A 13,270-nucleotide genomic window follows, 5' to 3' on the forward strand; every position below is an offset into this window, starting at 1 on the left:
TTTGGCACGTCGTCTCACACCTGGGTATACCTGTTCACCAGGTGTGAATTAGGAGGTACCTGGGTACCTGGTATTAAGGCGACTGTTGCAGGTTGTATCCTTGGCAAGGTCTGTCGTCGGCCAAGATCGGCAACCCTCGATATATCTAACCTTCTTCCCGTTCCAGACAATGGGAACCTGCAAAACTACAACTGCTCTTTCATTCCAGTGGTTTAGTGGCCTTTCCTATCATGTTTCCAGGTCCTGGCTGTGTGTGTGGGCGTGGGTGGACGAGCTCCGTCAGGGCGTGCAGACGCGCCCTTCATGGCTGTAGCGAACTTTGTAACCCGCCATTTTCAGTTGTCAGTCATCTAAAAAAAAAAGAAAATGACTCCTGTTCCTGATTTATCTAACTCATCTGGTTATGAGACAGTGAATATTGTTCGCTTAAGCTGTTATGTCATGCAGTTGATTCTTCTTGCCCCCCCCCCCCCGATGACTCTGGATTAACGCTGCCTTATATATATATTTAATGACTCCTCTGGCTTCAAACCATGTCCTTACGTTCCTTTTAAGTTAAACGTAAACTTATCTACTTCTATTGTCTTGAGCAAGTCACCAATCTCCCTTCTCTGCTTCCAGATGTTTTAAAGCAGAGTTGCCTAAACCTGTTCCCGTAGTTCAGACCCTTCAGTTCCGGGGCTAGTCTTGTGGCGAGCCTCTCCCTCCACCCCCCCCCCTTTGCTCTAACTTCGGTCTTTGCTTCATGAAGATAAGCTTCATCCTGCAGTTGCACATTATTATACTATACTCACACAGATGGTGTATATAAAGCTTTAAAATAAACCGTGTTTAGGTTCGCAGAGACCAGCGGGACGTTCTCGAGCTTCGTGTACATTGGTGTTGTGGTTAATGTGGGGATTTTTGATGATGACCAGACCACACACTTGAAGTTGAAGGGACGACGACGTTTCGGTCCGTCCTGGACCATTCTCAAGTCGACAATCGACTTGAGAATGGTCCAGGACGGACCGGAACGTCGTCGTCCCTTCAACTTCTAGTGTGTGGTCTGGTCAACATACTTCAGCCACGTTATTGTGACTCATCGCCTGCAATGTGGGGATTTAGCTCCTGTGGTGATGGGGGCTTAGTGTTGTCTCACATTACAGGTCTTTCCCATTTCCCGGGACATGTAAGTCACTAGACTTTAAACCTCTTTACTCCTGGCTGATTACCTCCTATTACCTTCTAGAGGAAGTCTCCACTTACATTAGTTGTCTCTCCGATACCTCGTTGAACAGTATTTAGCATTTATGAATCAAGAGGTCTTCCCTTTTCTGGCACAAAGACCAGACGATAGTGAATCTCAGCTAAGACCACCCTGCCACCAGTCCAGCAAGTCCGGGGGGAGGCCATACCCAGGAGCGCCGCTGTAGTCAGTTACTGCTGACCTTACTCGTCCCAGTCACCGGGGAAATACAGTTGTATGCAAAACAGGCCGCTGCACAGGACAGTGATGGATGGTAGCCATCCCACCTCCACGGATTCCCAGGCCACAGTGAGCAGAGGTCAGCCACGAGGTCTCCTGGGCCTTGGTCAGCCACGTGGTCTCCTGGGCCGTGGTCAGCCACGAGGTCTCCTGGGCCGTGGTCAGCCACGAGGTCTCCTGGGCCTTGGTCAGCCACGTGGTCTCCTGGCCCGTGGTCAGCCACGAGGTCTCCTGGGCCTTGGTCAGCCACGAGGTCTCCTGGGCCTTGGTCAGCCACGAGGTCTCCTGGGCCGTGGTCAGCCACGAGGTCTCCTGGGCCTTGGTCAGCCACGAGGTCTCCTGGGCCTTGGTCAGCCACGAGGTCTCCTGGACCTTGGTCAGCCACAAGGTCTCCTGGGTAAAGGACTCACAAACCAGCTACAGGCCCACACATGAGAGCTATGTGGGCCCCGAAGCGCTCTACAAGGATGTCCTCAACCTATCACTATCTTCTCAAGATAACCTCAAGAAGATGCTATCACTATGGCCGGCCTTGTATAGCTATGTATAGGATATTGTAATCTTGGCCAAGAATCATCAAACCAATCACTCATCCACTTTCGAAACCCGTAAGTCTTTCAACAATCATAGCGGCCTTGTTTACATTTATTCAACAATTTACGAGCTTCCTCGTGGCATTTCAGAGCTGATAATGTATTTGGTAACTGATTGATGAGAGATGTATAGGTTTCGCAGGAGAGTGCGCGCGTAAATATCCAGGTCAGCGCCACTAGACGCAGCGTAATTATTCACGAGGTCAGTAGACACACGTCATGGGTCATCGCCTCTTTAAAGTCGAACGTGAATTATTATCTACCATCATCTACCATCAGTGCATTATTATCTACCATCATCTACCATCAGTGCATTATTATCTACCATCATCTACCATCAGTGCATTATTATCTACCATCAGTGCATTATTGTCTACCATCATCTACCATCAGTGCATTATTATCTACCATCAGTGCAATATTATCTACCATCAGTGCATTATTATCTACCGTCATCTACCATCAGTGCATTATTATCTACCATCATCTACCATCAGTGTATTATTATCTACCATCATCTACCATCAGTGCATTATAATCTACCATCATCTACCATCTGTGCATTATTATCTACCATCATCTACCATCAGTGCATTATTATCTACCATCATCTACCATCAGTGCATTATTATCTACCGTCATCTACATCTACAATGTCATCCGTGAGAGCCCCGAGGTAGAGAGGGGTCTGTGCTGGTGCTTGTAAGGACTGTCGTTACTCGCTGCGACACGGTGACCTTGTTGACGCTGAACAGACAATTAAGGTCACACGGTAACGATCGTCCTGGTGTTTGCTAACGGCGCTCGGTTGTCGTACCGCAGAGCTGCTCTCAGTTCAGGTATCACACACACACAGAACACAATACACACACACACAGAACACAATACACACACACACAGAACACAATACACACACACACAGAACACAATACACACACACACAGAACACAATACACACACACAGAACACAATACACACACACACAGAACACAATACACACACACACAGAACACAATACACACACACACAGAACACAATACACACACACACAGAACACAATACACACACACACACCACAGTACATATATAAACACAGACCACAATACACCAGTTGATTGACAGTTGAGAGGCGGGACCAAAGAGCCAGAGCTCAACTCCTGCAAGCACAACTAAGTGAGTACACACACACACACACACACACACACACACACACACACACACACACACACACACACACACACACACACAGAAGGGACTTCGTTACAAATCGCCAACATGGATTCAGGGAGGGTAAATCTTGCCTGACTGGCTTAATAGAATTCTATGACCAGGTGACAAAGATTAAGCAAGAAAGAGAAGGCTGGGCGGACTGCCTTTTCTTGGACTGTCGGAAAGCCTTTGACACAGTACCCCAAAAGAGGCTGGTACATAAGCTGGAGAGACAGGCAGGAGTGACTGGTATGGCGCTCCAGTGGATAAGGGAGTACTTAAATAATAGGAAGCAGAGAGTTATAGTGAAGGGTGAGACCTCAGATTGGCGTGAAGTCACTAGCGGAGTCCCGTAGGTCCTATGTACTCGGACGTATCCTGTTTCTGATACGTAAATGATCTTCCAGAAAATATAGACTCATTCCTCTCAATGTTTTCTGACGATGCCAAAATAATGAGAAGGGTTAAGATAGAGGAGGACAGCTTGAGGCTTGAAGAAGACCTGGACAAACTGAAGGAATGGTCGAACAAATGGTTGTTAGAGTTTAACCCAAGCAAATGTAATGTAATGAAGATAGGTGTAGGGAGCAGGAGGTCAGATACAAGGTATCACTTGGGAGATGAAATTCTTCAAGAGTCAGAGAGAGAGAAAGACCTGGGGGTTGATATCACGCCAGACCTGCCCCCTGAAGCCCATATCAAGAAGATAACATCAGCGGCATATGCCAGGTTGGCCAACATAAAAACGACCTTTAGAAACTTGTGTAAAGAATAATTCAGAACTTTGTATACCACATATGTCAGACCAATCCTGGAGTATGCAGCTTCAACATGGAGTCCTCATCTAATCAAACATAAGAATAAACTGAAAAGGTTCAAAGGTTTGCCACCAGACTAGTACCCGGGCTGAGGGGTATGAGCTACGAGGAGAGACTACGGGAATTAAACCTCACGTCGCTGGAAGACAGAAGAGTTAGGGGGGACATGATCACTACATACAAGATTCTCAGAGGAATTGATAGGGTAGATAAAGACAGGCTATTTAACACAAGGGGACACAGGTGGAAATTTAGTTCCCAAATGAGCCACAGAGATATTAGAAAAAAACTTTTTTAGTATCAGAATAGTTGACAAATAGAACGCAATTAGAAGTGATGTGGTGGAGGCTGACTCCATACACAGTTTCAAGTGTAGATATGATAGAGCCCGATAGGCTCAGGAACCTGTACACCTGTTGATTGACAGTTGAGAGGCGGGGAACAAAGAGCCAGAATTCTTTGGTCAAGCACAACAAGGTGAGTATAACTAGGCAAGTACACACACACACCCCAGTGCACATATAAACAATTACTTCACATGCATACGTAATTAACAGTCTCGACATGAACCGCTAAATAAATAAATTCTCTTGAAATAATTCTGGAAAAGTAAAGGTGAGAGCACACAATTCTCCGGCCGAGGTCAATGATAAATTCCCGTTTATATTTTTTTGTTATCTAATCCCCGCGGGTATGGTAATAACGTCCCCTTTGTAATACAACCCATATTTTTGCCTTTCCAAATATACTCTTCACATAACACAACAGTCAGTTTGGTCTAATATATGGCGGGAAAACTGCGGGTAACAAGAGCTTTGCAGCAATGGTGGCCGCTTAAACACACACACTTTATATATTAATAACAAGAAAGTGGTATACCTCGGGCCTGTTCACACTGTCTAGGCCGAGCCGGTCGGCCGAGCGGACAGCACGCTGGATTTGTGATCCTGTGGTCCTGGGTTCGATCCCAGGCGCCGGCGAGAAACAATGGGCAGAGTTTCTTTCACCCTATGCCCCTGTTACCTAGCAGTAAAATAGGTACCTGGGTGTTAGTCAGCTGTCACGGGCTGCTTCCTGGGGGTGGAGGCCTGGTCGAGGACCGGGCCGCGGGGACACTAAACCCCTGAAATCATCTCAAGATAGGCCTCTGTGCTCAGTCCCAGTTATTCTCCTTTTCTCTTCATGCATTCAACCCCTCTACTGTATCCTTCCTTCCCCTTTCCCACCCGTCTTTCTCTCATTTCCTTCCCCCCTCCTTCTCCTTTCCCCCCTCCTCCTCCTTTCCCCCCCTCCTCTCCCCGCTTTTTCCTCCCATCTCCCCCGTTTTCCCTTATCCCCAATCTGTTCCCTTTCCGCCATCTCCCAATCTTCCCTTCCCCCTCTCCCCTCCAGCCTCGAAAAGGCAGACAATTCCATATCAAGTAAATCACGAAGATACGCGGGTAAACGTCGGAAGCAGCTTCGACACTCTACGAACAACAAATGCCAACAAATTTCACCATGTTTCCATTTCAGACGTCTTGAAAATGATTTTGGGGTGCTGGGTTACAGGCTAAATTTCTTTAAGCATTTAACTCATGATTCTACCCCAACCAGCCTATGTCTGACCCATGCCCCAGACCATTCCACCTACATAGTTGCGCGGGGCTGCCCCAAGTGCCCGGCCTCCAATTTTGGATAGACAGCCACACAAACAGCCATGCTCTCCTGTAGGTACAGATATCATTCACAAGAGAAGAAACTTCTGTAAGGAATCATTCAGAACCTTGTATACTACATATGTCAGACCAATCCTGGAGTATGCAGCTTCAGCATGGAGTCCTTATGCTTTAGCATGAGGCATAAACAAGCACTACCACACAACAGCAGCGTCCCCACGGCTTCATAAGACCAGGTATACGACGCTCTTGGTCAACTGTCATATATTTGCATAAAGATATACCCCATATCCTGTGTTCACACTCACTCTCCAGTATCCTCATACACTCACTCTCCAGCATCCTCACACACTCACTCTCCAGCATCCTCACACACTCACTCTCCAGCATCCTCACACACTCACTCTCCCGCTGGATCACACACTCACTCTCCTGCTGCCTCACACATTCACTCTCCCGCTAGCTCACACACTCACATACCATGTCCTCCCAACTTCTCAGCCTTCCTCTTCTCCTGCTAACCATATTCCCATACTCTGTCTTCAGCAGTTTACCGTCACCCATTCCTTCAAGATGCCCAAACCGTCTCTGAACGTTCTTCTCAGTATTGAGACGTATTGGCTTCTCTTCTCTATATATCACTGTTTGATGTTGAGCAAACCCCACATTAGAAAGTGAAGGGGACGATGACGTTTCGGTCCGTCCTGGACCATTTTCAAGTCGATCACTATCGACTTGAGAATGGTCCAGGATGGACCGAAACGTCGTCGTCCCCTTCACTTTCAAGTGTGTCGTTTGGTCAACATATTTCAGCCACATTTTTGTGACTCCTCGTTTCGCTATTTGATCTTTTCGTTTCTTATTCTCTCGATTTTCCTAACACACCAAATGCGTCTCTGATTGTCCACTTCTACTGATTATATTCGCTTAGATTTTTTACGTTCCTACCACACCATCGTCTCAGACGCACCAACGTTGGGAACATCAGTTTTTTATGTAGTCCTCTGGATGCATCTATTCCTATCCTATATTATCCTATCCCAGGGCTTATATGGCCCCAGTCCCTTCCCTTCTCTGACTGGTCCTCTGCTCTTAAAACTTCCACTCCACAAATACCTCTTTCATTAGCATACATCCTAGGTGCCCTGCTTCCCACCCCCCCTAAACCACCACCACAACTACCACCACAATAACCACAGCTCCCACCGAAACTACCACCTTCACCACCACAACAATACCCCCCCCCCCCACGTTTCTTTATATCTGACGCCTCTGTCCACCTAGGAATATAATAGGTACCAGGGAGATAGGCAAGTGTGGTGCAGATTGCAGTAGATCAGTAATACAACCTATACGAGGACCTTGGTCAGCCTAAACACAAGTCTTCCTGTCCCCGGCAGCTGTATTTATAGCGACAACAACAACAGAATCCCCCCACCTCTCTCTCCACCAGCTGTCTACAGGTGGTGGCAAACCTCCACCATCAACAAAAGAATCACCACCATCTCCACCAAGAATCTAGTGGTCAAAGCAACCTGGATCTAACTGAAAGAATCGTTACAAACAATATTAGATCCCCCTGTCTCTCCCCCCCCCCCACACTGTCACACTGGGAGCCACCTGTCCTTCCCCCCCCCCCCTTCCACTGTCACCCTGGGAGTCACCTGTCTCCCCCTACACAGGCAGCAGCGGCGGGGGACTCCCCACCTCACCCCAACACCACTCCTCTCTACATAACCTGTTCACTCCCATTTTATTTGACCTTACTAACACACCCTTGTAAAAAAAAAAAATCAGTCAATTTTATTCGCTGAATGATAGTTTGTTTAATAAAAACACCGATGTGTATCGAGCAGCATCTGTAATAGTTAAACTAATTCTGTGGTTATTATTATTAATTCTTAATATTAGTATTATTATCATTAGTACTATTCTTTAACTTGTTACTGCAGTTCGTGGGTGTTGATGTGGGTGATATGTGAGGATGGGGACGGGGATGGGGACGGTGATGGGGACTGGGACGGGGACGGGGATGGGGACGGGGATGGGGACGGGGACGGTGATGGGGATGAGTAGGTAGCCTAACGAAGGGAGGAAAGTCCAGCGACGAGGGGAAGCCCGGCATATGCCCCTTCCTTTGTCACCTGTTGATTGGTTTCCCTTCTCCCTTGTACCAATCGTTATGTGTTGGTCTCTGTCTCTCTCTCTCTGTCTCTCTCTCTCTCTCTCTCTCTCTCTCTCTCTCTCTCTCTCTCTCTCTCTCTGTCTCTCTCTCTCTCTCTCTATCTCTCTCTCTCTCTCTCTCTCTCTCTCTCTCTCTCTCTCTCTCTCTCTCTCTCTCTCTCTCTCTCTCTCTCTCTCTCTCTCTCTCTCTCTCTCTCTCGTTCTCGTGGTGATATCCATCACAGGGGTATTGAGCACCAGTGGAGCGGCTGCTCAGCACCCAGCGGAAGACCATAAACATACTCTAAATATCTGGTGGGAGCCGTCAGAGGCCGCCCGCGTCTGTGTGTGTCTCTGTCGGGCCCGTATTTATGGCTGGCCGCCGCCCTCTACCTGGATACATATTTTCCCCCTCTTGTATTGCCTCGCGCCTACAATGGCAGAGATGTGCTCCTGAAGGATGCTGCGTGTGTGTGTGTGTGTGTGTGTGTGTGTGTGTGTGTGTGTGTGTGTGTGTGTGTGTGTGTGTGTGTGTGTGTGTGTGTTGGTAATGGTGACGATTTTATCAATTATATTTTTCAAGACTCTTCCCTTCGTTTTTTTTGTAGGTACAGGGACAGGGACCGGTACAGGGACAGGAACCGGTACAGGGACAGGAACCGGTACAGGGACAGGTACCGGTACAGGGACACGTACCGGTACAGGGACACGTACCGGTACAGGGACACGTACCGGTACATGGACAGGTACCGGTACAGGGACACGTACCGGTACAGGGACACGTACCGGTACAGGGACACGTACCGGTACAGGGACAGGTACCGGTACAGGGACACGTACCGGTACAGGGACACGTACCGGTACAGGGACACGTACCGGTTCAGGGACACGTACCGGTACCGGGACAGGTACCGGTACAGGGACAGGGACCGGTACAGGGACACGTACCGGTACCGGGACAGGTACCGGTACAGGGACAGGGACCGGTACAGGGACCGGTACAGGGACAGGAGCGTGGAGCTGTGTATGAGAATCTGGGAATAAACTGTCACATTATACCAAGTGAGATATAACCTGGAAGATGGTGCTGGAGATCCAGCCAGATGACACAACAGACCTTGAGACACAAGAGAAGGTCACCACTAAGGACACTTTTTCACATCAGAACGTCAAACAGAGTGAGGAGAGTCTCGAGGTAACTACAGAAGCACTATATTGTCTCCTGAGTTCAAAAGCAACCACTAGAAATCTTCGTGAGAAAAATAAAGTTATATTTATGAGAGGTGGAAAGTCGTCAGTGTATGTTAGAAAGGATGAATATAAATTGAGAAAAATATGCCTCATTCACTCTGACCAAACTAAATTCCTATTGGGATACTGCTGCCAAATTTAAAATTAAGGTAAACAGGTTGGTTGAAACTGTGTATTCCTAATGGTTTACGGGCTATTCATGCCCGTGCCACCTCTTGGGTGGCTGAATCTTCATCCGTCAGTCGCCAAAAGGTCTGAACTTCACCTGCAGAAAGCTATGATAGTGTATACAAGACTGAATGTGTGTATGCAACTGCCAAGCCCCACAAACGTGGAAAGCTCCATGAAATGAACTTACACCCACGTACAGACTGACTAAACGACTAATTAAACGACTGAATAAACGACTGACTAAACGACTGACTAAACGCCTGACTAAACGACACATCTCTCTGCCTCCAACTGCACGCGAGTCACGTGTTTTCAGCTTTTAGCCGCCTAGGAGTTCGTGCCTAGCTTCACTCACGAGATGAAAAGTGCAGGTAAGCTACTTTTTCTAGATGAAACAGTCTCGGGAAGGAATAGTGGCTTTCACACTGCCGTCTACACTAAGGCAGCCATCATAGGAATGTGTCCTAGTGCCAGTAGTGAGAGGCCTGGGGCCAGATTCACGAAAGCACTTACGCAAGTACTTACGAACGTGTACATCTTTCCTCAAACTTTGACGGCTTTGGTTACATTTATTAAACAGTTTACAAGCATGAAAACTTCCCATTCAACTGTTGTTATTGTTATAAACAGCCTCCTGGTGCTTCGGAGCTCATTAACTGTTTAATAATTGGAAACAAAGCCGCCAAAGATTGAGGAAAGAGATGTACACGTTCGTAAGTGCTTTCGTGAATCTGGCCCCTGACTGGTAAGGGCGAGGGGCTGTCGGCACCTATGGTTACCGTGCTCTCACACCAGCTCCACTTGGAAGCAGGTTGACGAGTAACTCAGTAGAGTAAGGCAGGTCTTCATATAGGTTATCTTGAGATGATTTCGGGGCTTTAGTGTCCCCGCGGCCCGGTCCTCGACCAGGCCTCCACCCCCAGGAAGCAGCCTGTGACAACTGACTAACACCCAGGTACCGATTTTACTGCTAGGTAACAGGGGCATAGGGTGAAAAAAACTCTGCCCATTGTTTCTCGCCGGCGCCCGGGATCGAACCCGGAACCACAGGATCACAAGTCCAGTGTGCTGTCAGCTCGGCCGACCGGCTCCCTATAATATATAAAAGATACTCAAAAGGAAATGTTGATAAAATCATTAAAAGGAAGGAAGGGGAACCGCCACGGTACCTCTGAAGAATCGGCTAGTAATAAAGTATCTAAACATCCTATTGAACTATTCTACAATAATTTCTTTTCCACTGCTGACTAAAGGGGATAACAATTCTTGAAAGACATTATTGATAAAAACTAGACACATGTCGACACCAACAAGAACATAGAGTTGAATATCTACTACAACAGCATATAGACTGCCAACTTGTTCATGAAGAACTCTCCCGAACACCAAGTGAAACTCCTTGGGCAAGTCGAATATCTTATATGCCTTCACATGCCCATATGGGGAATGTCAACGATCTCAGTATATAGGCAAGACATCAGCATCTTTCACAGCGCCTAACAATGCCCAAACAACAGGACTCCATCAATGAACATGTAATGTCTACACACAGCCAGATCATCACCAGATATATCCTGATCAACAACGTCGAATTAATAGACAAATACAACGACAGTAGAAGCAAAAACATCAACTGAGCACTACATATCAAGCAGTCTCACTACTAACATATTTTTCTAAATAAAAAACAAACAAAAAATAACAAAAATTTAGAGAAAGAGCGCCAATGCCATTACGACTATATAGCGGTATATATAGTATAGTATATATAGTATATATAGTATAGTATATATACTACTAACAGCCAGTTCATACTCAGGTACATTGTACTATCCTCAAGACGAAGGCACATTCAGTGTGCCTTGGTCTTGCCTTGTCTTGCCAAAGCTTGTCTTGCCTTATCCAACACACATTCAGTCCCTGCCAACGTATGAATTAAATAATCTGCAGAATGTCTATTGGTCCATGTGCCATTGGTCTAGTGGTCTGTTGGTCTATTGGCTCATCTCCTCATCCGTTTTGGTCAGATATTCTGCAGCTCCAGATAATTTGTATCCACTTCACTGCTACGTTTGAAAATGCTGACAAGATCAACGAAACGCATCTCTTAGCATCAGACCATAATAAACCACTAAAATGAACTTTGTAATGTTGACCAGACCACACACTAGAAATTGAAGGGACGACGACGTTTCGGTCCGTCCTGGACCATTCTCAAGTTCTCTCACAATCGACTTGAGAATGGTCCAGGACGGACCGAAACGTCGTCGTCCCTTCAATTTCTAGTGTGTGGTCTGGTCAACATACTTCAGCCACGTTATTGTGACTCACCGCCTGCAACTTTGTAATGTTGTTTTTTCAACTTCCTTCCGCAAGTAAATAACACCATAAGAAATATAGAGAAGATTCGTGCACGAATCATTGATCTCTCCCTTTTTCTCTCTCTCACTTATTCAATAACATTTGTTTCCAAAAAGGCAAACAAGGCATTTCCATACTGTATGTATTTACGAACAAACATCTAATAAATGTCACATATCACAGAGAGGCGGCTCTCTGCATACATATCCGGAAATTATACGAGCAATTTTAATATCGGCGACGACGTATGTTCCCTTCAACGCTCGGATAAGATATACGGATGCTTCAGGAGATGTAATGAGAGGAGCGAGAGTTGTGATGCTGGGGGTGTGGTATGATGCTGAGGGGTGATGCTGAGGGTGTGGTGTGGTGCTGAGGGTTTGATGCTGAGGGTGTGATGCTGAGGGTGTGGTGTGATGCTGAGGGTGTGATGCTGAGGGTGTGGTGTGGTGCTGAGGGTGTGGTGTGATGCTGAGGGTGTGGTGTGATGCTGAGGGTTTGATGCTGAGGGTGTGATGCTGAGGGTGTGGTGTGATGCTGAGGGTTTGATGCTGAGGGTGTGATGCTGAGGGTGTGGTGTGATGCTGAGGGTGTGGTGTGATGCTGAGGGTGTGGTGTGATGCTGAGGGTGTGATGCTGAGGGTGTGGTGTGGTGCTGAGGGTGTGGTGTGATGCTGAGGGTGTGGTGTGATGCTGAGGGTGTGGTGTGATGCTTAGGGTGTGGTGTGATGCTGAGGGTGTGGTGTGATGCTGAGGGTGTGGTGTGATGCTGAGGGTGTGGTGTGATGCTTAGGGTGTGGTGTGATGCTGAGGGTGTGGTGTGATGCTGAGGGTGTGGTGTGATGCTGAGAGTGTGGTGTGATGCTGAGGGTGTGGTGTGATGCTGAGGGTGTGGTGTGATGCTGAGGGTTTGATGCTGAGGGTGTGATGCTGAGGGTGTGGTGTGATGCTGAGGGTGTGATGCTGAGGGTGTGGTGTGGTGCTGAGGGTGTGGTGTGATGCTGAGGGTGTGGTGTGGTGCTGAGGGTGTGGTGTGATGCTGAGGGTGTGGTGTGATGCTGAGGGTGTGCTGTGATGCTGAGGGTGTGGTGTGATGCTGAGGGTGTGGTGTGATGCTGAGGGTGTGGTGTGATGCTGAGGGTGTGGTGTGATGCTGAGGGTGTGGTGTGATGCTGAGGGTGTGGTGTGATGCTGAGGGTGTGGTGTGATGCTGAGAGTGTGGTGTGATGCTGAGAGTGTGGTGTGATGCTGAGGGTGTGGTGTGATGCTGAGGGTGTGGTGTGATGCTGAGAGTGTGGTGTGATGCTGAGGGTGTGGTGTGATGCTGAGGGTGTGGTGTGATGCTGAAAGTGTGGTGTGATGCTGAGGGGTCAGCATGAACCATACTAACAGAACACAGAGCAGAGGATGTCAGACATTCCCAAGACAATGCTCTCTGGGTAATCTCTGGAGACTTTTACAAGTGTTCATAAAGCTATATATTTTCTCAAAGCTCTGAGGGACGGAGTCTCGAATGCCGGAAGCTGAGTAACACTTTAAAGGATCGTGGAATTTCCTGGAAAGCTTTGAATGATTACT

General features: G+C 47.5%; 3 protein-coding genes across 3 annotated transcripts; 2 read left to right on the forward strand and 1 right to left on the reverse strand.

Annotated features, from left to right (window-relative positions):
• Nucleotides 1-1,495: 1,495 nt before the first annotated feature.
• On the forward strand, nucleotides 1,496-1,903 carry LOC138365267 (ras-related protein Rab-34-like). Its single transcript, XM_069325542.1, has one exon. It carries the CDS (start codon nucleotides 1,496-1,498, stop codon nucleotides 1,901-1,903), a length of 408 nt encoding a protein of 135 aa, XP_069181643.1.
• Nucleotides 1,904-7,587: 5,684 nt separating this feature from the next.
• Nucleotides 7,588-8,953, forward strand: LOC123759918 (serine/threonine-protein kinase fray2-like). The gene is made up of 2 exons (XM_069325543.1): nucleotides 7,588-7,607; nucleotides 8,518-8,953. Exons 1-2 carry the CDS (start codon nucleotides 7,588-7,590, stop codon nucleotides 8,951-8,953), a joined length of 456 nt encoding a protein of 151 aa, XP_069181644.1.
• Nucleotides 8,954-11,948: 2,995 nt separating this feature from the next.
• Nucleotides 11,949-13,076, reverse strand: LOC138365268 (protein FAM186A-like). The gene has a single exon (XM_069325544.1). It carries the CDS (start codon nucleotides 13,074-13,076, stop codon nucleotides 11,949-11,951), a length of 1,128 nt encoding a protein of 375 aa, XP_069181645.1.
• Nucleotides 13,077-13,270: the final 194 nt, after the last annotated feature.

The sequence above is a fragment of the Procambarus clarkii genome, chromosome 16 (genome assembly GCF_040958095.1).
Source record: "Procambarus clarkii isolate CNS0578487 chromosome 16, FALCON_Pclarkii_2.0, whole genome shotgun sequence".
Lineage (NCBI taxonomy): Eukaryota > Metazoa > Arthropoda > Malacostraca > Decapoda > Cambaridae > Procambarus > Procambarus clarkii.